This window comes from Culex quinquefasciatus, chromosome 1 (genome assembly GCF_015732765.1).
Source record: "Culex quinquefasciatus strain JHB chromosome 1, VPISU_Cqui_1.0_pri_paternal, whole genome shotgun sequence".
NCBI classification, from domain to species: domain Eukaryota; kingdom Metazoa; phylum Arthropoda; class Insecta; order Diptera; family Culicidae; genus Culex; species Culex quinquefasciatus.
The window spans coordinates 30,563,049-30,589,353 of record NC_051861.1 but is presented as its reverse complement, the minus strand read 5'-3'; the positions used below and the strand labels follow the sequence as shown (position 1 = coordinate 30,589,353).

At 38.3% G+C, this 26,305-nt stretch overlaps 2 protein-coding genes across 2 annotated transcripts in view; one reads left to right on the top strand and one right to left on the bottom strand.

Moving 5' to 3' along the window:
* The window catches only part of LOC6044618 (proteoglycan Cow), a 316,099-nt gene that overhangs the window by 112,521 nt on the left and 177,273 nt on the right, over positions 1 to 26,305 (top strand). The gene's annotated exons all lie outside the window — the stretch shown is intronic.
* On the bottom strand, positions 9,645 to 18,954 carry LOC6044616 (transmembrane protease serine 9). The gene is made up of 3 exons (XM_038248522.1): positions 17,794 to 18,954; positions 10,156 to 10,346; positions 9,645 to 10,093 (listed from the first exon to the last, which is right to left on the bottom strand). The coding sequence occupies exons 1-3, from the start codon at positions 18,897 to 18,899 to the stop codon at positions 9,687 to 9,689; spliced, it is 1,704 nt and encodes a 567-aa protein (XP_038104450.1). The 5' UTR covers positions 18,900 to 18,954; the 3' UTR covers positions 9,645 to 9,686.

Sequence of the window (26,305 nt, the reverse complement as noted above, 5' to 3'; positions counted from 1 at the left end):
TCAGCACGAGTCGTGAATTTATCCAGCGAGGTTTACCGAATTGGATAAACATGACGAGTGTTGAAAAAATCAAGTTTTGCAACGAGTTGCTAACAACATTTTTTGCAATTCCGTCGTGAAACTACATACTTTTCCTGTCATTCTTGAACGACGAAATAGCCTACTTTTCTGTACCAAAAATAACAGAATCGAATAGCAACACTTTTCAAAATAAATGCTGAAAACTTCAAATTTTCAGCACTCAAATTTAAACGATTTATTGACAAAATACATGAAAATTTGACATAAAATTTCACTCAGTGTGTGTTTTTTGGAATTGCAAAAAATGTTGTATAGAACTCGTTGCAAAACTTGATTTTTTCAGCACTCTTCGTATTTATCCAACTCGGTGAACCTCGTTGGATAAATGTACGACTCGTGCTGAAAAAATCCTCTTTTTGCAACTTGTTGCATAAACTACTATTTTGCAATCCCTTTGAACAGAATAATAGGACAGATGTTCTTGCTTTGAGTCTGAAAAGTTCAACATTTCAGCATCCATTTCAGTGCTGAAAAGTAGAACTTTTCTTCATTTTTTTTGAAAAGGGTTACTTTTTGAACACACTACTTACAGATGATTGGCAGTATGGATAAATTAAAAACATGTTGCTTAAGTTTTTTTTATTATGTTGAAGGGGGATTAATTAACCCCTCATATTAATAAAACGCAAGATTAAAATATATTTCTAAAACACTTGGCATGACTCGAAGAGCTCTTTAAGCATTCAACTCATGCAACTAGTATACAGTTTTGTGACAACTAAGAGAGCTATGCTGCCCCTGATCGCATAAATGTCCCATATGCATTTTCATCTTTTTTGAGTTATTGATGCAGATTGGTTCAAAATTGTGTGCTCTTTCAAAAAAGCCTATAACATCCAGTACTTTGTTCTAGAAATCAGGAGGAAATCCAGTTTTTTCATGAAAACTTAACACGTAGCCTTATGTATGGGACAAACTTCAAATGCGTTTTTCTCAGCTTGCTGTTTTTGCATATGGGACATTTATGCGAACATGGGCAGTATGTGCGATACGAAAAATTGGACCTAGTCTCCCCCCCCCCCCCACTCAAATAGAAGAGGGTGCAACGCTGATGGGAAAAATGGCATTCTGTCACTATCCTACCAACTAAGATCGCTAAACTTACCTACTTAGCAGCAATTTTTATCTATCTTACCTGAAAGCCGGTTTGTTTACCAACTTCAATAACTTTAAACTAAATCCTGATAAAACCAAAAGTGGACATTTCTTCAAAAAACAAATTGCATATTCAAAATACACAAAAAAAACGTTACTTAATCCACCCTTAAGTGGTTGGCGCCTTCCTCACATTTAAAGGGTGCTATCCAAAATGCAAAAAGTGCGTAAATAACACTAAAGTGCTTATAACTTTTGATAGGGTTGTCAGATCTTCAATGTTTTGGACGCATTGGAAAGCTCTTTTGAATACCTATCCAACGATAGGTCGCATAAGAGATCCGGACAACGTTTTCATCAACATATCTGAGATCTGGCCTCCAAAAAGCGTATAAATAACACTTAATTGCTTATAACTTTTGATAGATTTGTCAGATCGTCAATGTCTTGGACGCGTTGAAAAGGTCTATTAAATACCGTTCTGAAAATGTACAGCATGACGGGTTTTCTATTAAAAACCACCCTTTTTACAATCTTCCGGACTATTGTTAAAATCGTTTTTTTAGCATAACTTTTGAAGTACTTAACTAAACTGCATAATTTTTAATAGCGACTTATGAGACCCCAAGACGGATCGAATGACGCCAAAACGGACAAAATCGGTTCAGCCAATGTCGAGATAATCGAGTGACAATTTTTTGATCAACATCCCACCACACACACAGACATTTGCTCAGAATTTGATTCTGAGTCGATAGGTATACATCAAGGTGGGTCTAGGAGGTCTAATTGAGAAGTTCATTTTTCGAGTGATTTTATAGCCTTTCCTCAGTAACGTGAGGAAGGCAAAACACTCATTTCAGTGTGCTTGCAGCTTTTCCAAAACTAATCAATTACTGTTAAAGCTTTAAATGCGGATTAAACCATTTGGATGAATCCAGCCAGACGTGCCGCGTACCGAGGCATCTCGAAATCAATCAGTTTATCCAATCTGATGAATTATTTCTGTAAGCCAACCGATAACAACTGTTGACTCCATCGTCAACAAAATGCCAAACAATTTTAAGTTCAAAATATAAAAAGTGTGATTATTAGAAAATCAATTTTTTATAGTTACTATTGCAATCTAATGCATGATTGTTTAAAAAACATTCTTATTTTATTTAAAAAAATGTGCCGAAACCAAGAACTGCTAAAGCACTTTACCACACAACCCATCGTGGCCAAAGAGTCAAGTGCAAATTTTACGAAAACCCATTAAATTGTGAAATCCACCAGCAAAATCCTCCCAAAAAGCTTGCCCTCTTTGCACACCCCCTCCACCAAATAATTCATCACAGTTTCGAAAAAGAGGACACCAATTTCCATCATAAACACCACCCAGACAAACTCCCAGCCCCCCACTCTCTCCAACACACACACACCCATCTCGTTAATGTGTTTGCGCTGTTTGCATATGTTATAGGGTGCCCCCACCCCAGAAGACCCCCCTTTTGCTCGAGAAAAAAACCCCACCCCCGGTACGTAATAATTTATGATGGTGACAATAATAAACGTGCAAACAAGCGCGTAAATTGGCGTATATTGCTGGCTCACTGTTCGCGCCCTCCCTCTGCAGCACGTGCAGCTTTATGTGCCACGTGGAATTTTGCACCGGATTTGAACATATGAATACCAGACAACGCCGCCGTTTAGTGAACTGGAAATAAATTCTAAAATACTTGTGTGTTTTTTTTTTCTCTCTTTTTTTTTGTTCACAAAATTCCCATGATTCATTATTAAGCAACATAAATATGCAGCAAAAATGTGCTCGTTACTGTGAAGAGAAGATAGGGCCAATGTTCCCATATTGGATCTAGTACCAAAATTGTACCAAAAAGCAGGTCATTCGCTTGAATATCCGCTTGAATATATGAATATATTATAAAAATTGACAAATTTTGTTGTAAATCTTTTTGGAAGTAGTAACTAAGAGGATGAATCAAAAATTATATCGATAGTTCTCGTAGTGTTGAAGATACTAGAATGTCTGTTATAAAAACTTGGGTGCAAATGCTCTGGTTGATCTGCACCCTTAAATTCGATTCTGTGGAATGGAGCATTAGGGTGTAATATCAAAATCAATTTTCCAGCACAGCACTTTTTCAGTTCCTTTTGGGGCCCTAAATAACTCCCCAAAGTAAGGGACCGATTGGTTTTGTCCGCACTTTGCGCAAAGCGATTCAATTTTCCATATATATTTTTATGGGGAAAACCATTTTTTGGATTTTGAATATTACCTCTTTTTTGAGTAATATTACATAAAAAGTGTGTAAAAACGTGAACCTGATGAATATTCATCAAAAACTGATGAAAATTCATCATTTTCTGGGTTAAAATTAATCATGTTTTTTTGCCACAAAATCTGTCACTATTTCCTGATGAATATTTCAATCATTTTTTTTTTCTGTGTGACGGAGGAGCGGTACGATCCCTTTTAATTTTGAAAATGCAAAAAGAGGTGTTTTTCAATAATTTGGAGCCTGAAACGGAGATGAGATAGAAATTTGGTGTCAAAGGAACTTTTACAGCATGTAAAAAAAGTATTTACACCCCTTGGCCACTATGCACATTTTGTGATGAAACTTGTAAACAATTTAAAGTTTGACAGAAACCTAGTACTACGTTTTGTTCAGAAACTCATGCCAAACATTTTGCTACAAAAAGCTCATGAAAAGCTGATTTCCATAAAAAGTTATAAAACAAATACTATTAATTCAATTCAATTCAATTCGGTTTTATTGGTGAATAATCAAGATACAATGAGTTATTTTGAAGTGCATAACAGAGTTTTGGAGTTCCTTACAGCTGTGTGTTGCATCATAATCCATTTAGGAACAATTATTTCTTTAACTAAGGCACTAGCAAGAGTAAGAAAAAAACATAAAAAAAAACTTACAGAAATTGCAAAGGAAAGGGGATAGAGGAAGAGAAAGCTTATATCTAGATCACAGGTAATTTATCCTTTGTAGATGTGTTTGATCATCAGTTCCCCAAGGGCCAGGAATTGTTCTGCCTTGTTCCGGCAGCTCCGAAACCGCGTCATCATCTCCCCCGCGAGAGCAAAGAACTCCGGCAGGGTGAAGAGATCTTCCCGGTGACTTCTTGCTGGGCCGTACTGCCGCTACCGGCAGCGACCACGCTGGCGAACGAACGCCCCCAACCAGGAGGGAACGCTGAGTTTTCCGCTGGAACCGTACGCTGTCCAGCTGCAGGAACGGCTGCGCTCGTACTTCGCTGAGGAGGGTGGGACGCTTTCTTCTTCCTCTTTTCCTGCTCCTCAAGGTAGGCCTTGCGCGCGACGCATCCGCGGTAATTGCCGGTATGGTTGCCGTCACAGTTCGCGCACTTTACGCGCGGCTGGTTTGTTCTGCCTTGTCCCCCAAGTCCGCCTTTCGTGGCAGTGCGCACGCCTCCGAGAGGTGTGACTCACCGCACTTCACGCAGCGGGGCCGGAGGTTGCAGTTCCGCGAGCCGTGGCCGAATTTCTGGCAACGGTGGCATTGCGCTACGTCCGTCGGGTTCTTGGTGTAAAACCGCCAGTTTACCCAAAAACCGTCCAACGTTTTAGTCCGCCGCAGGTCTTGGATCTTGACGGTGCCGCGGTCGAAGTACAACAGGAACAGTGTGTGTGTACCTGTTACCGTTGTCTTGCGCGAGAGCACTTTAATCTCCCGCGGTTTTATTCCGGCGTCCGAAAGGTGACCCTTCAGGTCGGAGATCGGACGGTCTTGATAACCCTGCAAGACGACCTTAACAGGGGGCTTCTCGGGGTTGAATGTGTAGAAGTTGAAGTTGCTACGCTTCAATTCTTCAAACACCAGGTCGAAATTCTTTTTATTCAGTGTGATCACTTGCACTGCCGACTTACCGATTTTCAGACGATATCCGAGGCCTTCCAGCAACTCGTCAACATCGTCCGCTAACGTGTCCAAAACAAAAATTGGAGGTGGTCTACGTTCCGCTGGAGAGTTGTTCTTTTTTGACGTCGGCACTTTTTTCCGTGCACGACCATCATCGTCGTCGTCGTCGTCGGTAGTGCTGCTACCGTCAGAGTTGTTATTTTCTTCGTCGTCGCTCAGCATCTGGAACTCGTTCCTGATGGGGATGTTGGCGGATGTTGATGTGCCACTGGTCGTGGCACCGGAAGTACCGGAACGGGTTCGCACTGGTGATCTTGGGACATATCCGGGATGTAGTAACTTTTTATCGATGCCTTCAGCGCTCACGCTCCCCTGCGCGATGGCGGCCGACACGGCGTTTGTTTGTTTACCTTTTTGCACACGGCCGGTAGACGAACTTCGCGGGTTTTTCGAGGCCGCACTCGAACTGCCACGGCCACGGCCGGCCTTTGGCATGCTGGAGAAGCAAACTCGCGGGTAATCACAATCAATTACGACGAAAAAAATCGAAAAAACGATGGAGCACTGAGCACTAGCTGCATGCTCTCGTGCGTACACGGAGGGAGCTGTATGACAAATACTATTATAGGAATCAAAAAAGGTGCAAAAAAGTTTGTACACCTTTTGAAAAATTTACATAAATAATGTTATTTGTTGACAAATTACCATAAATCCAGTCTCCCAACTCCAAATAGGCATCCTTGAATGCACAGAAAAAAAAATGATGGTCATATTCATCAGGAAATGGTGACAGATTTTGTGGCAAAATAAATGATAAATTTTACCCAAGAAAATGATGAATTTTCATCAGTTTTTGATGAATATTCATTAGGTTCACATTTTTACACATTTTTTCTGTAATATTACACAAATAAAGAGGTCATATTCAACCTACCAAATTTTAAACATTCCAAAATTCAACTTTTTTTCTGTGTGATTAAAGATCGAATTTTGTGCCCTTTCCGATGCCACATAGGTTGACTTGTGAATCGTGGACCGGTTCGGATGCCGGCGGATTTTCCGACGTCGTAATTCCGGTTTGGTACGAAATTCCAACGAAAAATCTATTCTATCGATACAAAGACCCCCAAAACGGTGTTATTCCGACTCCAAAATGTTTATTTAGCAATTCTATGGTAATATATTGACATTTAGTTAAATTGAAAGTATGCAAAATTAAGTTTAGATAAGTTTTACATACAATTTCCGGAGTTATATAAACTTTTATACTAAGTAGTTAGTAAACTTTATATTCAAACCAAATGTTTAAATCAGTCAAGGATGCCTATTCAGAGTTCGTAGACTGGATTTATGGTGATTTGTCAACAAATAACTTTATTTGTGTTTTTTTAAAGGTGTAGAGTGTAATAATGTTCTATAAAGTTGTAGAGCAGACAATTACAAAAAAATTGATATCATAACCCAAGGGGTTTGCTTATAAACATGAAGAGTTATCGCGATTTTACGAAAAAAAAGTTTTGAAAAAGTTGGTCGTTTTCGATCATGGCCGTTCATCGTAACCCGCGACAGACAGGGACGACGAAAGAAAGAGAAACGCAAAAAGTAACTTTTTCAAAACTTTTTTCTCGTAAAATCGCGATAACACGTGATGTTCATAAGCACACTAGTAACATTTTAGGTTTTAAGTAGGCCATAAAAGCCAATTTAGGCCGTATGCGGGTTTTCAGAACCATGATAAAACCTGTAAGTTTAAAAATGTTACTAGGGCAAACCTCTTATGTTTACATATCAAATTTTTTGTAATTGTCTGCTCTACAACTTTGTAGAACATCAAAAACAAACAAAACAAACCATCAACATTAACGGGTCTTTTGTGATCTCCTCTATTGCATGTTTCTGCTCGAACCTCGGAGTCCGAAGGCTTGAATGGGGAGAGCACCTAAACCTCTTTTTACTCCAAGGAACCTTCCACCCCAGTGTTTGAACTGACGACCTTTGGATTGCGAGTCCAACCGCCGCCAGCGATTCCACCGGAGTAGGCTTGGTTTGGTGTGTTGTTTGTACTTATGACATGGAGACGACTCCTACTCCTGGAATGACTTAACGGCCTAACAACCAAGGCCGGGACCGACATTTTACTTCCTCATCCGATGGAAGGTTGGAGCAGATGGGAATCGAACTCAGAATCATCCGCTTACAAAGCCGACAGCGTAACCATTCGGCCACGCACTGCCACCTGTAACTTACGGGTTGTCCGACTACTGAGCGTCACAGAGACTCCCAGAGTTCAAGGCCCTCAGGGTTGGCACGCCTTTAGTCAAGTCGCGCAGCTGGGGAATGCTTGTGATGTCCAATGTAAAACTCCAGGTGTGCGGTCCAAACTCTACACACTTTATTTTCTCTCTCTACACTTCTCTTTATTCCTCCCACTTTCTTACAGACTAATCTGTATCTTGTTCTTCACTTCTTCTTCGGGGCCCCGTCGTCGATCGCAGCTCGCCGGCGATGTCCACCTTCCTGTTCCTGCTACACACTTCCGCTTCTTCAAGCTGGTGAACGCGTGCGCGACTACTTGCCGTCCAAGATGGCTCTTCTGCGGCGCGTCGTCGAAGGATCCGTCCGCTGCTCGTCCTGGCCTCACCACAGATGGTTACGGCTGTGGCCTTCGGTACACCATCGAGAGTGTCCGGAATCCCCGGATAGGCACAAGACGAGCAGGTTATCCCGGTAACGATTGCGTTCGGGAGACTCGAGGTGGTTTGAGTCCCCTGTAGGTGTCAGCGACACGGGTGAGCCGTCGTTGGTACTGAGACGGTTATCACCAACCACAAGGGGTCCTGGCAGTAGATGGTTTGAGGTTAGGGTCGTGACGGTTGGGTTTTGGGGTAGGTAGGGATCTTTGGGCGTACTGTGGAGACTGCTGGCGTACCTGGTGTCCTCCAAATCAACTCCTGCACTCTAGCAACTCGGCGTTGCTCTCCTACTGGTCCAGCCGGTGATGCTGGGCATTGATGGGCACTACTGGGCACTATTAAAAGTCACTTGGCAGAACAGATGGTAGTCGATAGATCTGTTCGCTTTGGCGTCGTCCGGGGAATAGAACAATTCCGCGGACTCCCAGAATGATGGCGGTCCTAGTTCTTCCCCTTGCCTCCTCCTCTTCATCCGAGCCTTCACCCCTGATCTCCATCCTTCCTGTCACGACTCCTTTCGCCTCCCCGCCCAAAGCTAACAGCTCCTCTGGTGGCGGGTTATGGAAGTTCGTTGGTAGCGCTGGCTGCACACTGGGATGTTGTTGGTGGACGATGAGCCGGGTCTTCGCTGGGAGAAAACCACCAAACACACAAACACTACCCAAGCATGGTATTTTTACGAATTTACTACGCGATAGCCGCGGAGACCTTCACTAGTGAAGTCCCGACGGTTACACACCTGTAGAACATTATTACACTCTAAAAAATAACCCTTCAAAGTTAGAAAAAACACGAAATTTTAAAATGAAAAATTTTGTTCTAAATGAAAAAATTACCCTCAATGTAGATTCAAAAAGTACATTAAATTTCCCTTTAAATGACATGTTCCAATAATGTTTACAGTCGAGTAACGGAAAATGAGAGAATTTCAAAAACTTTTTCCGTGTTTTTTTTTTTTCGATAAAAAATACGTTTTTCGGACTTCTGAGTACGCCATCAAATCGGGCGTCATAAAAGTCCCTTTGACACCAAATTTCTATCTCATCACCGTTTCAGGCTGCAAATGATTGAAAAGCACCTCTTTTTTCGCATGTTCAAAAATGGAAGGGGTCGTACTGCCCCTACGTCAAGAGATATCAAAAAACGGACTTCGGATTCGTGATCAGGGACAAAAGTTTCACGAAAATCGTAGAGAGGTGGGGGCAACTGCTGTGTGAGTTGGCAGTGAATTACCTGTATAGGACCCTTTCAAAAAAAAACTCTTGAATTTGATGTTTTGAGAATATGACCATACCAAAACTTGCCGTTTGATTTTCCTAGAACTGTAGGAGCGTTTGAACAACAAGGCCGAAATTCCCATGTAAACTTTAATCCTGAGGCCAGGGATGCCACATGATTTTTTAAAATGTCTGTGAAAAAGTCTGTGTATGTCTGTGTCTTTGTCTAAAATTCAAATAAATCAATTTACAGTCATAGAAATCTATCAAAAATTTTAAAGCATTTGAAGACTAACGAAATAAGTTTCGATTGATATTTTAACAAAATAACAATTTAATGAAGTTTTTAAAAAGTCTGTGTACCTCAAAAAATGTCTGACACGAGCTCAAATGTCTGTGAAACACAGACAAATCTGTGTATCTGGCATCCCTGCCTGAGGCGCAAAGCCTGTTTAAAACCAAGTGCGTGAGAGCCCCTACTAGAACTTGATCTGAGAACTTTTTGAAAAAAAAGTTCTAACCCAATATTTGAACCCCTCTTCCTGTGCCATACTTTTACGGTTAAGAAACTAATGTAGCTAAACGAATGATTCACGCCTTTCAATCCGTTAACGAAATTGAGATATATGTACAGCAAAGGTTAAATAGGACCACTGTTAAAGTTGACTCCGTTTACGATTCTGTAACTTTATTATTTATCACGCCTGCATATTGGCCAGAATCCAGTCCATCAGGTTCGCCACGTCGGTATACACGGACGCTCCGATGCCACACCCTCGTCCAAACGACGTCACTCCAAACTGCACGAACCGAACTCCGCTGTACCGAACCGGATAGCCCAGCGGACCGCCGCTGTCTCCTTGGCAAGTATCATGCCCGTCTTGGGCACTTCCAGCGCACAAGTGACTCTCGTCGAGCATTACCCCAAACTTGGCGTACTCTTGCTGGCAATCGGCATGGGACACTGCCGGAAGCGTAGCCTTCAAAAGAATATTGGATATGTCGCCAAATAATTCCGTGCGACCAAATCCGGTCACGATGTATCGCTGGAGTTTTTGCTGTCTGAGTGCTGGAGTCACGGGAAGGCAGATGGGCTGGATGTGATCTGCAGTGGAGTTGAGGTGAACATGGATTTTATCTGAGGTTGTAGCTAGTAAATATACTAACCATCAAACGAAACTTCCCGAGCAAGCCGAATCAATGCGATGTTGTTATTCTTTGTCCGTCTATCTTGCCGCTGATGTCGAACGATGTAATCGATGGCCACATCCTGAACTGGAGGGGCACACTCGCTGGCATCGTTCGGGTTGCAATCCCTGGAACTGCTAAGATCGTGTTCACCCAGTCGAACCTGAAACCTATTGTCGTGATCGGGGACTTTCTTTTATAATAAAAACACAGATATTTTGCAATCAACAAACAACACGTCTTATTCCACAGAAATTAACCACAAAACTGATTTGACAATCTTCATTCTCTCTTTCGCCGGCCGCGCGCATCTCGTTGTTTTCTCGCTCGTTGTTCTCTCTCGCAGCTCGCTAGCGCGCTCTCGCACTCAATCCACGATTAGCTAACAAGGCAATATTCATGAAGGTGCGCACTTTTTGTTGCGCTCTTAACTCTTATTTATGAATTATATCAATCTTATAATAAATACTCATTTAATAATTTATTACATATTCAATCCTGCAACCCATAATCCCTACATTCTCCCTCTTTTCTACTCTCAAGATGACAAATATCAATCATAATTCCTAACAGAAAAAATGCATGAATGCTAAATCAACTAATGTTTTTTTTTTATTTCCTAAAAGATTTTCGTCGGGTTCCTCGACTATGTTTTCATGCTGATCTAAATACGAAAGCGCAGTCTTCGAAATGTTTCATCTATGTTGTCTAAGAGGCTGACATCCGATCGCAGAAGTTGTAGAAAATGGAATGCGCTGATGAGGTTGAAAATTTAAAACACCTGAAAATATAAGAAGAAAAAAAAACGAGGAGAAAAACAAAAACCACAAATATTTCTCAAATAAATGCAGGTTTATCAATTTTTTATGCAATACGAGATTAGTGATTGTTAACCTGATTTTCTCTAAATTTTATGTAATTTAAAATTAAAAAGCAAATTTTACAAACATTGCTGAAACAACACAACACGATTTAAAAAAAATAATTCAAATTCAAAAGCAATTTTTATTTTCTTAAACATTTCGAATGAAATGGAATCACATTTTTTTTATTTATCATCATTTTGTGAATATGAAATATAAAACAATGTGTTCTAAATTCAAAAATCTAACGTGTTGCTGACCTAGTTGCTGACTTAAATAACAAATGAAGCATAATCCTGGCGTTTTTAAAGTTTTAAATTTATGTGTACCATAAAAAAAAAACAAAGAATAAGCATTTCTAAAAATATACAATGTGGTAATTTATTTAACTTATTTAAAAAAAAAATCTGAAACAAAAACTATGACAGGTACAGATATTGTTTTTACTCAAATTTACACTTTGAATTTATGTGCGCCCGCCACGGAGTTCAAACCGATCTATGGATTATGAGCCCAAGCCCAGTGCCACGTCCGATAGATCCACTAGACGGGACTTGAAGGTAAACATAAACTGATTTTAGGTAATATTAAATGCAAACGTGACGAAAAGTATATGTTTGTGATTAATACCCAAAAACACCCAAGATGGATCTTCAAGCCTTCCTCATTTTCAATATTTTTATCTGTACTTTTCTGTAACTTATTCCCAACCAAGCTGTACAGCTAAAACAAACAATTTTTTTTTTTAAAATAAAGACTAGCATGGAGATTGGAAGGAAAGGGGTCAAGAAACAGCTTCACGAACAGTAGAACAAAGGAGAGGGAGCGTTTTCTTAGGGGTTTTCTTCACCCTATCTGGCTTGCTTTCGCTTCTACTGCTGCCCATTTGAATTTTTTCTTGACCGGTTCCTTCCGATGTGCATACACCGCTTAACATTGTATCAAAAATTACCGCATTTTAACTAATTTTGAACTTGTTAATAAATCATGGCAAAAATTACTAAAATGCAAAATCAGTAACATTTTCGAAGAATTTGTTTTCATCAGTACCGGTACACTTTTACAATATAAAAAAATAGTCCATATTTAAGTTTAAGATGATTTCTTGAAAAGCAATATCCATTAATGAAGCAAATTGCAAAAATAATATAAATAATTCAATTAATGCTCAAAATGTGCTTTGCTGCACAAAATACATTTTTTTATAAAAAAATAAAATCAAATGTTGTTTATTCTTGCCACAAAAGCCTTCTTAAAAAAATTACATATTTAACGATTTTGTTCTGTAAAAGCATGGTAGTATCAACATTTTTCAACTTTTATGTTAAAAATTTTGTACTTTCTATTAAAATTCACTTACGCGATCTTTTAACCAGACAAAGAATAGTTTTTACCGAATAGTTTTTTTTTCTCTGTTTTGTCTACTTAATAATATTTTTGTTTATCTTGAAACAAAACATAATTCAGAAAATGTTATTCTAATGAATAAAACAAAATCATGTGGTAAATTGTTGCAATAAAAATAAAATATATAAACTGAAATAAATGCCGTTCCGCTATATTCCGCAAATTGTATTTATTGTAGCTAAAGGTATGGATTCAAGCACTGTTGGTATTACCGTAGATTAGATTATTCAATGTTACATTTAATCATGATCAAAACAATGTTTAAGGTCATTTTATTTATATATACCTTCAAAATGTACTGTGCTTATCAGATAACAACAAAAAACATATTTTATTCAATTATTCTTGTAATGCATAGATGTATAGATTGCAATCTGACTACTATCTCAAAGGGTTCCAGCTCAGGCGAAACATTTTTCAAACTACCACCGAAGAGGTCTGTCAGGCTCCAACACGGAGGAGACAATATCCTAACCATAAATTCCTTCAAAACGTATCTTGCTTATCTAAAAACAGCTGAAAGATTTTTTTAATGTTTTATTTTTAAATATTTTGTTTGATTTTTCTCGTAATGTAAAATGAGTTCCAAGCAACATTGATATATTACTTGAGTAGATTGTTCACAGAAACTTAATTTTTTTTTAATCACGATCTTTACGATCCCTGTCAATAATTTCTTTTCTTATTTAAATTTTAACTTTTTCTTTGCTGATAAACTCCTGTTATGTAATTTGAAAAAGTTTGGTTTCATAATTAAGTACAATCGATTAAAGAACCCCAAAGTTTCTTTAATTTATTTCAAAATAATGTTTCTCTTAATTGATTTTTGATGTATTTACCATACTAAAATTTTGAAAGTTTTTTTTTAACTCAATAAAATGATACAGTGTTAAAATATAATTTTTATCGAAATTAATGAATGATTTTAATCCATTATGATACAAATAACAGATATTACATTGAAAAATAAATTTAATATTCCTAGTTTTTTAAAATAATGTTTTTTTTTTGCTCAAATTGTCACTCATACTTCTCAATTCAAAATTAATATTCAAATATTTGTATTATTTTCTCTTGTGACGCAACGCTCTCACACTTTGAATTATATTTCAAGCATTTCTGATGATTAATCATTCCTTTATTTATTATTTTAAAATGCATCAAATTAATTATTAAGTGTATTATTTTATTGCTTATTGCGAGATAAAATCACGTTTCTCCTTCGCTGTGAGTGACAGGAGATAATTGCCGCCTAACTACCGCAGTGTAAAAATCAGCAAGCTGAACTGAAATTCTGCGTTGATTTGGCTGTCAACTTGGTTTGTTTTGAATATTTTCCAAAAAGTCAGCTGAAAACTCAAGGCAACCTTTGACAACAGCCAAAAATTTGTTCTGCGGTTGTCATGCGGCTGTCATGCGACCATTATGTTGCGGTCGTATCACCGCGCGTGAACTCTAATTATTGACGCACGCAATAATACATTTTTTAACTAATAATGTAATGTTCATGTTAACGATTACTTAACTTTTTACTTCCCTGTGAAATAATGTTGGGTTTCAAGCAACTTTTGTATCACAGCTGAGTAAATCGATTAAAGTAACAATTAACCATAATAACTATCAATATGGAGTACTTAATAATTAGCGTCTTTCAATTTAGAGCAGCGATTCTCAACCTTCTTCTAGGCTGGTACCCCCTACCGTGTAAATCAAGTAGGCCCGGTACCCCCGTTGAGAATCGCTGATTTAGAGGTTTATCTTTCAAGAGAGGAAAACTCCAGTTTTAGTAATAGTGACAACCGTTTTAGTCCTATTCGATGAATTTAAAATCATTTTTTAGGTAGTTCACAGACATAACGCCAAAATACATATTGCTTTATCTGTGGATACCAAAAAGTGCTCACTTTCACATTTAAATTTATTTATTAATTTTCTTAGGTCAATTTCTTTTGTGATGTTAAAGACGGTCCTTAATTGAATGAAAAAATTGCTGAACAATATATTTGTAAAATCCATAAGGCTCCTTCTGCGAAGTTATTTAAAAAAACGTTACATAATCCACCTTTAGGAGGTTGGTGCCTTCCTCTCATTTATAGAGTGATTCCAACCCGCCTAAAGTGTCCACATGGTTTATTGATCTCCCCTAACGTGATCGCAGCACCAGAGCTCCTAATAATTTAACAGACTACCTACAGACTTTTTGTCAAGATTATACAGACACGGCCTTTGAGGAAAAAGGCATCCCTCTACACGGCTTTTTCGTGGTTGAACCTGTGACGAGATATTCCAGTGACATTGATTTGGTACACATGTCTACATACAGCCAAACACACAGACATTTGCTCAGTTGGTGATTCTGAGTCGATATGTACAAATGAAGGTAGGTCTAAGAGGTCTAATTAAAAAGTTCATTTTCCGAGTGATTTTATAGCCTTTCCTCAGTAAGGTGAGGAAGGCAAAAATCATCACAAAAGTCTGTCGGGTTCCTTTATCGAGGAGATTGTTATCTGACTGCTTTCGCAAAGAACTCCAGCACAGATTGTTCATTTTTTATCTGACTACCATCGCAGAGGTCTGTCAGGCTCCAACACAGAGGAGACTTTTTCGGACTACCATCGCAGAGGTCTGTCAGGCTCCAACACAGAGGAGACTTTTTCTGACTACCATCGCAGAGGTCTGTCAGGCTCCAACACAAAGGAGACTTTTTTCTGACTACCATCGCAGAGGTCTGTCAGGCTCCAACACAGAGGAGACTTTTTCTGACTACCATCGCAGAGGTCTGTCAGGCTCCAACACAGAGGAGACTTTTTTCTGACTACCATCGCAGAGGTCTGTCAGGCTCCAACACAGAGGAGACTTTTTTCTGACTACCATCGCAGAGGTCTGTCAGGCTCCAACACAGAGGAGACTTTTTTCTGACTACCATCGCAGAGGTCTGTCAGGCTCCAACACAGAGGAGACTTTTTTCTGACTACCATCGCAGAGGTCTGTCAGGCTCCAACACAGAGGAGACTTTTTTCTGACTACCATCGTAGAGGTCTGTCAGGCTCCAACACAGAGGAGACTTTTTTTCTGACTACCATCGCAGAGGTCTGTCAGGCTCCAACACAGAGGAGACTTTTTTCTGACTACCATCGCAGAGGTCTGTCAGGCTCCAACACAGAGGAGACTTTTTTCTGACTACCATCGCAGAGGTCTGTCAGGCTCCAACACAGAGGAGACTTTTTTTCTGACTATCATCGCAGAGGTCTGTCAGGCTCCAACACAGAGGAGACTTTTTTTCTGACTACCATCGCAGAGGTCTGTCAGGCTCCAACAAAGAAGAGACTTTAAAATTAACTATGACTAATCAATTATAACGGCAAAAAACGTTGCTCAAATCAAATTCAAAGCAAAACATTGTTTGTCAATTTCTGCATAAATCTATAAAATTTTCATTAGAATTCTAAAACGCTAGTTTTCCATTTCCACAGCATCAAGCAACAATCTAATATTGCATCAAATTCACAGTAAAATTTATCGTCAATAATAACAACAATCAAATCTTCATTCAAATGAGAACTAAACATTTTTTCATTAACCATAAAATTAATAATCAAATTTTGCATCAACTTCAAAACAAATCATTGGTCATCAATTACCATATAAACAATCGAATATTGCGTCAAATTTAAAACTCAAAATTGCTCACCATAAAATAACAATCAAATATTGCATGAAATTTAAAACCGAGTAAAAATACCGTTCTATAATAACAATACTCAAATTCAGAAAACAAATCTTGGCCTTCGATTGCCACAACAAAAAGCAAATCTATCATCATATTCAAAATAATACCTGGTTTTCGATTACCACAATATCAATCAAACCTCGTATCTTACTCGAAACAAAATATTGGTTTTCATTTATCGCAAAAATAAGCAAATTTGTCATCTTATCATAACAAAACATTGGTCTTTAATTCCCTCATCAACAATCAAATCTTTCAATCAAAATTAAACCTGTAAATTTTGTTATTTGTGATTTTATTGGACTTTGCATCAAGTCATTGCCACAACAAGCATATCTTTCATTAAATTTAAAACAAAAATAACAAGAAGCAAATATTTATCTTATTCAAAAATAAACATTGGTCTTCAATTACCAAAGTAACCAGCATCCAATCCAAAATAAAAAATAAAAATAATGATCATGATCATCAATAATAACAACAATCCATAACAATCAAATTTTGCATCAAATTCAAAACATTGGTCGTCAATTATAATAACAACAATAAAATTCAAACAACAAATTTGATTGCAATTACCAAAACAATAACTAAATTAAAAACAAATTATCTACCTTCAATCGCAAACTAATCCTCCATTTAATTCATGAAGAATTATTGATTTTCAATTTCCACAATCTTGTCAAATCTTTTGTCAAATTATAAACAAAATATTGATTTTCATCAATCACAAAAATAAGAAGAAAAAAAATTTAAGTCTAATTCGTAACAAACATTGGAGTTCAATTTCCACAACAACGATTAAACATTGCATCAAATTAAAAACAAAACATTGGTCGTCAATCAAAACAACAACAATCAAATCTAAAGCAAAAATGTGATTGTACAAAAACAATCAAATCTTGAGCAAATTATTTGCCTTCAAATTCCTGCATAAACTTAGAATAAAACATTGGTTTTCAATTATCACAACGAAAAGCCAAACTTACTACTTACTACCGTCAATTATCGCAGATAGTTTTATGCCTTTTATCAATTTCAAATAACAAGTTCAAGCAAAAATCTACCTGTTGCAAAACACAGGCACAACAACAAAGCGAAATTTGGACCTGCTTCCTGGCAGGTAAACAAAACTGTTGGATTTCACAACACAACAATTCAAGCAAAACAAATGATCTTTCATGAATGAAAAAGGTTCGACTTACCGGACTGTGCCATTGTCGTGATCGGGGACTTTCTTTTATAATAAAAACACAGATATTTTGCAATCAACAAACAACACGTCTTATTCCACAGAAATTAACCACAAAACTGATTTGACAATCTTCATTCTCTCTTTCGCCGGCCGCGCGCATCTCGTTGTTTTCTCGCTCGTTGTTCTCTCTCGCAGCTCGCTAGCGCGCTCTCGCACTCAATCCACGATTAGCTAACAAGGCAATATTCATGAAGGTGCGCACTTTTTGTTGCGCTCTTAACTCTTATTTATGAATTATATCAATCTTATAATAAATACTCATTTAATAATTTATTACATATTCAATCCTGCAACCCATAATCCCTACACCTATGATGCTGAAGTCAGGTAAGAGTATCTTACATCACCGGTAATGTACTTACGGAGTCTTTGGATAAACGCAATTACTGGCCGTCAAAACGTAACGTTTGTTGATCAACGATCCTCCACAGTTATACTCCGTACTATCTGAGTGCTCTGGCCTGTACGCCAACAGAGCCATCCAGGGGAACTCGAACAGATTTGCGGGTGTACCACCGATGATGCGAGACACCACAAAGTTGCCACAAGTCCGAGGAAGGTAGTTCGGATAGCGACGTGTTGGTTCCGGGTCCTGTCCGTCTCGGACGGTAACGCTACCCTGTTCCGCCAGCGAAAGCAGTTCCGTTACGTTCCGGATCCACGGGACGAGGGTGGCCACGTTGGTGAACGCTGCATAGCTGTCCTTTTTGCAGAGCAAACTTTGGTCCTCCCGCGGTGCCGTAAACGAAATGATCCCAACGACATACCATGCATCTCCGCGCTTCACGTGCAGTCCACCGCCACTGTCTCCATTACAGACGGTAGTTCCGTTGGTGTACCCAGCGCAGAACAAGCTACTATCCAGGGTTTGCCCAAAAGTGTCACGATCGTGCTCCAAACAGGTTGTCGTACTGACCACCGGCATCCGAGCCGCCTTCAACGTGGCTGACACATCATCGTCTTCAGTGAAGCCCCATCCGACGGCCACTCCAGACTGACCGGTGACGTCCTCCTCCTGGTTGATACAGGCCGGTTGAACGTGCTGATTAAACGCAGCTTCCGTACTCAGCTCCAACAGGGCGATATCATTCTTCTTCTGCTGAGGCTTGGTAAACCGATGAATCATCAAGATGTCGTGATGCTGTGAAGTCTGCAGATTCGGTGCGTTCAGGTTGTGGACTCCCAACCGGGCGAAGATCCTCTTCGGCGACAGCACGTACCCGTTATCATCTTTGACGCAGTGATCCGCGGTCAGTACGTACATTGAGCTGATGAGTGTCCCGCCGCAGGCATAGCTGTCGGAACGACCTTTCCGGTGGTAGATTGCGGCATGCCATGGAAAGCTTCCGGGTGTGACGTCACGACCCCGTACGATCACCTCGTTGATCCTGACCTTGGGAACACCGCACTGAAAGGAGCTGGAAGCCGCGATCAAAGGGATCGACAGTAGGAGAAACAGCAACTTCATGTTGCCTCAATATCAACTAAATAACTGTAACAAGAGTCTTCTGCGAATACTCTGGCGACCGGTTTGCGAGATAGTGAGACCTGAGACTGCGCGTCGTTGTCGTCGTCGTCTACATTGATAGCTGTGTTGTTGTTACGATGGAACCGGTTCTGTTTCTCGTACTGGGGATTTTTGTTTTGATGACCGCGGGATAACCCCGCAGAGCAGACAAGAAGATGGTTTTGGATGAAGGCTTGACGCAAAATTTTGTTTATTTTGGTAAGTTGCAGCGCCAAGCATAGCCGGACTTATTCATTATATATTCTCTTTTTTTTTGTTTACAGTGAACCGCTGATAATACTGAATTTCGGATCGAGATGTGGCTGTTCTAAACGATAACGGGGTGTTCTGGAAATCTTCAAAGTTTAGCGGAAGTCGCGTCTAGTGGATGCCGTTGTTAATTATGTACGGAGTTTTTGCTGCTAAACTCTGCCTCCGCCAACACGGTTAAATGTTTGAGCAGACAAGGGCGTACGCCTCAAACCCCTAATCCGCTCCAAATTGTCAAATTACCAAATTCAAATCGAACCTCATTATTAATTCCTCGCTCGACACACGTTGCGAGATTCAATCCCTCTACTCGTGATGCAAAACCATTTTACAAAAGTCAAATCCGACTCGGAACATCTTGTCTCTATCGGGTTGGGAGCCTGGTGGCAATCTTCACACGTGTAACTACAAATCAATTTGATTGGAAATGCGATTGATGTTGGGGGGGGGGGGGAGTACGCTACCTTACCTTGCTGAGGGGAACAAGCACTGGGACATGTTCCGTGAAACGAATACGGTGTGAGGATCGGTGGATTTACGGAGTGCCGGCGCTGGTGACATTACCATATTATATGGGATTTTTGTAACTTGAAACCCTTGGCTGCACGGATTCTAAAAACATAAAAATGTGAATTCATCATAGTTTTGCTGGAAAATACTACAACAGTTTAAGTTATTTATCTTATCAAATAAACACAACACTGAATTACAACTTTCTCTATTCTTTTCGTTTCAGGTACGAATCTTACTAAACATGTCATTGCTTAACAAAAGGTATTTGTATTCAGAACGTTATTCTTAAAGGTCTTTCAGTTCTCTAAGAGATCATACATTTATTACTAAGGGTAAATTGAAGAAAAAAGCTAACTTAATCCAATGGCAAACACAATGGCTGTACACAAATTTCATCATCAGAGTTGCCAGATCTTCAATGTTTTGAACTCGTTGGAAAGGTCTTTTGATAATCCAGCCAACGATGGGTCGGATGATAGACTCGGACATAGTTTACATACATTTAAATGAGATCCGGATACAGTATGTAAAAAAGTATTTACACCCCTTGGGCACAATGCACATTTTGTGATGAAACATGTAAACAATTAAAATTTTGACAGAAACCTAGTACTACGTTTTGTTCAGAAACTCATGCCAAACATTTTGCTACAAAAAGCTCATGAAAAGATGATTTCTATAAAAAGTTTTATAAGAAATATTATCACAAAAATAAAAAAAAGGTGCAAAAAAAGTTTGTACACCTTTCGAAAAATTAACATAAATAATGTTATTTGTTGACAAATCACCATAAATCCAGTCTCCCAACTCCAAATAAGCATCCTAGACTGTTTAAAAAAATAATTTGTATTGAATATAAAGTTTACTAACTACTTAGTATTAAAATTTATATAACTCTGTAAATTCTATATAATACTTATCCAAACTGAATTTTGAAAACTTTTAATTTAACTAAATGTCAATATATTACCAAAGTATTGCTAAATAAACATTTTGGAGTGGGTATAACACCGTTTTGGGGTCTTTGTATCGATAGAATGGATTTTCGTTGGAATATCGTAACAGCCCGGAATTACGTCGTCGGAAAATTCGCCGGCATCCGAACCGGTCCACAATTCACAAGTCAACCTATGTGGCATCGGAAAGGACATAAAATTTACGATCTTTTGATACCCATACATCTAGGTGTTCTAGGCAAAAATACATGACAACTATTAAGTAGGACACATCAAATTTATGTAACTATTAGAAAAAGAAAAATTTAAATTCTCATGTTTACAGTACTTTCATTGCGTGTATATTGTTTCTTTTTCTTTTCGGTATTTCAAAGCTCAAACATAAATCATTATCCTTTGGCCTAGTTGCTGTTCCACATAATTTATCAGTCACATTTTTGATTTTTAATGTGTGTCGTTGTTAATATTTCTTTCCTGAACAGTAGGGAACTCTTTTTCATAAAAATTAGGGAAGATTTTACTTTTGAATGAGGTGTTGATTCCGATGATCGGATTTTTGAACTTTTGCAGTTTTTAAAGAGTAAATAATTGCAGTTTTCTAACATTCAAACTTTTTGAAATGATGTATTCCACCGGTTCATTCAAATTTAAGGACAGAGGCAGACTAATTTACAAAATGAAAATGGTGCTACTTTGATTTATTTTGTATTTTTGTAATTGTCTCAAACTTTGTGGGGGCCTTTCCTATGACCAAAGAAACTATTTTGTGTCATTGGTTCGCCCATAGAAGTCTCCATACAATTTTGGGTCTCTATACAAAAATGATACGCAAATACAGTCAGACTCGATTATCCGAAGTTTTGTATGGGACTTCGGATAATCGAATCACGATCATTTTTTCGGAATAATAGCATCATTGGTGCGCTGGAAGTGGGGACGCGAAGTCGTGATTATTCAGGTTATTTTTTTGTGTGCTTTTGTGTCGCTGTTCGTATGGGGTGAGTGATTGTGGTCAGGCCTGCAAAATGTTTCCAACCCAGCGTACACATGAAGCAAACCAAAATGTCAGTTCACTGCTAGCATCTGACTGTAAGCCTACTGTGTCCGTTCAACCACTGCCGCCTGACTCGTGCCGGTCGGCTGCTGGAGAATGAGAGACGTGAAAAAATGAGCTACACTCACTTAATTCGTGTCGTATGACTGACTCGTAAAATCCTCTCTAAACACTATTTTGACTATTTTTAAACAATCGAATGGTTCTAGACTGTGCAAAACACTTAAAACAACCATAACTTACATTCAAAATTACATTTCCACGCATAAATACCAACTTTTTGTGTAAAAACTTGTTTCTTTATGTGTGTGCGTGCAACGTCGAATGAGCGTTGGTCGACTACACTGCCGCGCATTGCAGCTGCTCAGTGAGCTAGGGCACTCACGACTGAGTCGGGTTTGTTTATGTCACGTTTATGTTGCGGTTCAGTGAATGGATCTGAAAAAATCGTGTATGCGTCGCCGATTTTCGCGTCAGGACCCCTGACATTTTCAGCTCCGATTGTGGTAATCGAATAACAGCATCATTGGTGCGCTGGAAGTGGGGACGCAAAGTCGTGATTATTCAGGTTATTTTTTGTGTGTACTTTTGTGTCACTGTTCGTATGGAGTGAGTGCATAATTTGTAAAGGGAGCGCGTGGTTGTAAAAAATATTTCTAGTGAAAAGTTGAGTTTGTCGTAGTAATTGTGTTCCAAAGTAACAGGGAGTTATTTGCGAGGCCACGCTCTTGCCTTACTGAATTATTTGTGTCTTTAGCGTCATTTTCGTTGAGTAATTGGTGTTTTTTTTGTGCTTTTGTAATCTTAATCAATTGTTTTGTGATTTTCAAAAGCCCTTCCTATATCATCGTTGATCGGAAGGCAAAGCGTCGGGTAAATTGTGTATAATTTTTTCAAATAAGGTTTTATTTTTTATGGTGAAAAAGCCATTTTTATATAATGATCGAAAGACGCACTGACATTTTGGATCGTCGAGTTAATAGTGGAGCAAAATAATTTTGTGTGAGTGATTTTGTATGTTAACCAGAAAGACCTTCCCATAGCTTCGTTGCTCGGAAGGCTCGCCGACAGGTCTGTTATGAAAGTCCTCTCCTATATCATGCCTTTTTTCAATACCTCGTCACCGCAATATTTGCCACCATCTTAGAATTAAAATACTTGATTACTTTAGCGTAGTTTAGGGGCCATACTTAAGCTCGACAATCAAAAATAAGACAACGAAAAAAAATAATTCGATTATCGAAGGAAATTTTTCCGAGGACTTCGGATAATCGAGTCTGGACTGTATTCGAAACTCTATAACTTTTGAATGAATTTTCTAATCAATTTGGTGTCTTCGGCAATGTTTTGGGTTTTGTTGAGGAATATCCAGAAAAAAAAGTTACACAAAAAAATTTAAATAACCGGTTTTTCACAAAAACCCAATTCCCCAAAAAACTTATTTTTTAATTGACGAGATATGTTTTAGGCAACTATCGAGCCATTTAGAAGTATGGTCAAAAAATTTGCCATCAAGTTAGGAATTTTAGAAAAAGTAGTGAGTTTTGGAAAAAAAATCTAAGTTTCACAGATAAAATTTTATGACCAAATTTTTTGATGTTAAATTGAATTTGCAATCGAAAAGTACTTCATAGTTTTTTTTTATTTAGGGCCCAGTTTTCAAGATATAGCCACCTAAAGTATGATTTCAACGAAATATTTGCAGTTTTTCGATTTTTCAAAATACAGCAATTCTCTACGAAATGGGTCTTTTTTTAGAATTTTAGTTTTTGTATTTTTTAATCCTACTGAAACTGCCTACGGTATGCCCAAAGAAGCCATTTTGCATCATTTGTTTGTCCATATCATTTTCCATACAAATTTAACAGCTGTCCATACAAAAACGATGTATGAAAATTCAAAAATCTGTATCTTTTGAAGGTATTTTTTGATTGATTTTGTGTCTTCAGCAAAGTTGTAGCTATGGATACGGACTAAACTGAAAAAAATTATGCACGGTAAAAAAAAGGTGATTTTTAATAAACTTTTTGTCACTCAAACTTGATTTGGAAATAAACACTTTTTTGTATATTTTTTATTTTTTCATATGTTTTATAGGACTACAAATGCCAACTTTTCAGAAATTTCCAGAATGGGCAAACAATCTTTTGAAAAGCTTAGAAAATTCTCAATATTTTGCTATTTTGAACTTTGTTGATAAGACCCTTAGTTTCTGAGATATTGCCATGCAAAGATTTAAAAACAAGAAAATTGATGTTTTCCAAGTCGCACCCAAACAACTCACCATTTTCTAATGTCGATATCTCAGCAACTAATTGTCCGATTTTCAATGTTAAATATGAAACATGCCTTAAATTTTTCGATATTTTCAAAGACAATATTTTGATTTTTTTAAGCAAGACTAACATTTATAAAGGGCATAGTATTCAATGCTTGGCCAGATTTTTTGACCATTCTTCTCTATGGCTCAAAAGTTGCGGGTTTTGGTAGAAATATTTGAATACTTTTATATTACTCTGTAAATTTTAATAGATCTCAACACACAATGAATGGTTTTTCATTCAAATACAAAGCTCAAATTAAAAATAACTAAAATGTTATGCTGAAAAGATACCACAATTTTAGATAGGAAATGTAAAAACTTCTAACCGCTAATTTCGAAACAAATACACGTATAATTCCTCGATTTTTGTAGTCGTTTTTAAATCGCTAAAACTCCATCGTGTGCTTTTAAAAGTATTGTTTGCGGAAAGTTCAGCGCATTGTGCATAAGAATGATACTTTGATAGCTCGTGCACTGTTTGAATATGGGGATTTTTCTAAAATAAAGAAACAAACCGAAAACTGCCTTTAATCACACGCACATTTTTATAGGAATAATCTTGAACAACGATTCTCAAACTTTGATGAACCAAGGTTTATCACCATTTTGTGAATGATTCGCCAGGTTCAGAACACATTCGCCGATGAAAAGCGCTGCTCGAACTTTTGCCAAACAACCCCCTCCCTGGTAAGCTCGAAATTGAATGTTGTCCTAAAATTTATTGCCTGTTTTTGGGGGGTGGGAGCCTTCACGTCTCGTCGTCGTCGTCGTCTTGTCGTCGGTAAATAAAACTTTTCCATAATCATTTCCACGAACGCTCTGCTCTGCCGATGGCCGAAAAAGTATTTTTGTGACCACCCTCACCCATACATCACCGGTTTTTTTTCACAATTTTCGAAGGACATACGCACTCACATATAAACTGGCTATAAACTGGAACGGCGATAAGGATATTACGTTTTGTGGGGTGGTGCATTTTCTGAAATTTTGGTGAGTAAATTAAATTTGTAAAATTAAAAAAAGAGCTTAAAGTTGTTGAAAGACTCAAATTTTCTGCGCTAAGAAAGTACTCCGATTATTTTCCATCATTTCAAGTGAATCCGTTTTCAAATATTACCCCCTCTTTGCATACGCCACTTTCAATAACGTGCGAGGGAGGATGGTGGTGTCGAGAAACCGACATTTATGTGCCCATCGTGACGACAAGTGCCCTGGCAGCTTTGGTGCCTCCTGCCGTCAGTTCTGGCCAATTCCGAGTCTTTTTATAGACCAGAAAAGGAGCCTCGCAAATGGATGGCGATGTAAATTTGTACCAAATAAACCACACAATTGGCAGACTGGAGCGAGAGAGAGAAAGTGATACTTAGTGAGTTGGTAATGGAAACATGTTTAATGTTTCCAAAAGCTGGATTTTTTAAGAGGGAAGATTATGTTGGTGAAATGGCACTTTAATTTTCTAGCATAAGCTTATTTGATTACGGTGAGTGGCTGTCAAAGACAATAGAAAATGGTTGTAATTACACACGCACTTCAACTTTTATTAACGTTTTTGTTCTGTTGGCTATTCAACTCTTAAGTCGAATCGAATAAAACCCAAAAGCTTTATTTTGAATCTCATTCCTAAAACAAAGGGCAATTAGTGCTTTCAGCTTCCACGCACGACGGAACAGATGTAGTAGAGCAAATAGAGTTATGAACAAACTCGATTTTCCTTTCATGTCCGGCGTAGTTGTTGCGTTCTCTCTGGCACAAAAGAGCATCCCAGAACGACTCCCTCTCCCCCTACGCAAGTATGTCAATTAGTAAACTTTATTTAAGCTCACATGTGTGCATTAATGTGTTCCCGAAAAAGTTTCTGAACAAAAATGTTCAGCTTTCCGAGCAAATCCGAGCTTTTCCCCCGATGGACCCCCGGTGACTTGTTTTGGATTCGTTTATTTTTTAGAGCCTCGAGTTGAATTTATTTGACTTTTTGCCGTCTACTGCAGGACGGAGCCGAAATTTCGTTCAGTTTTTCAGCACTTGTATCGAAAAGTTTAACTTTTTTACACTATTTTACAAATAACATTCCAGGAGAAGAAAACGTCAGATAGACAAATTAATTTTCCGCCAAAAAATGTATGCATCTGGTAAAAAAAAACTCGATTTTTCCAGCACATGTTCTATTTAACAACTTTGGCTGAGCCTTTGTTGGATTTGTTTGTTTTTTTGTTTTGTTTCTCGGGGTCAAATGTGTAGAAGTTGCTACGCT

Coding starts and splice junctions, on each gene's coding strand:
- LOC6044616 (XM_038248522.1), bottom strand. CDS start 18,899: ATGAAGTTGCTGTTTCTCCTACTGTCGATCCCTTTGATCGCGGCTTCC. Junction 10,347..17,793: donor TGCGTTTATCCAAAGACTCC/GTAAGTACATTA, acceptor TCACGACAATAG/GTTTCAGGTTCGACTGGGTG. Junction 10,094..10,155: donor TCGGGAAGTTTCGTTTGATG/GTTAGTATATTT, acceptor ACTCCACTGCAG/ATCACATCCAGCCCATCTGC.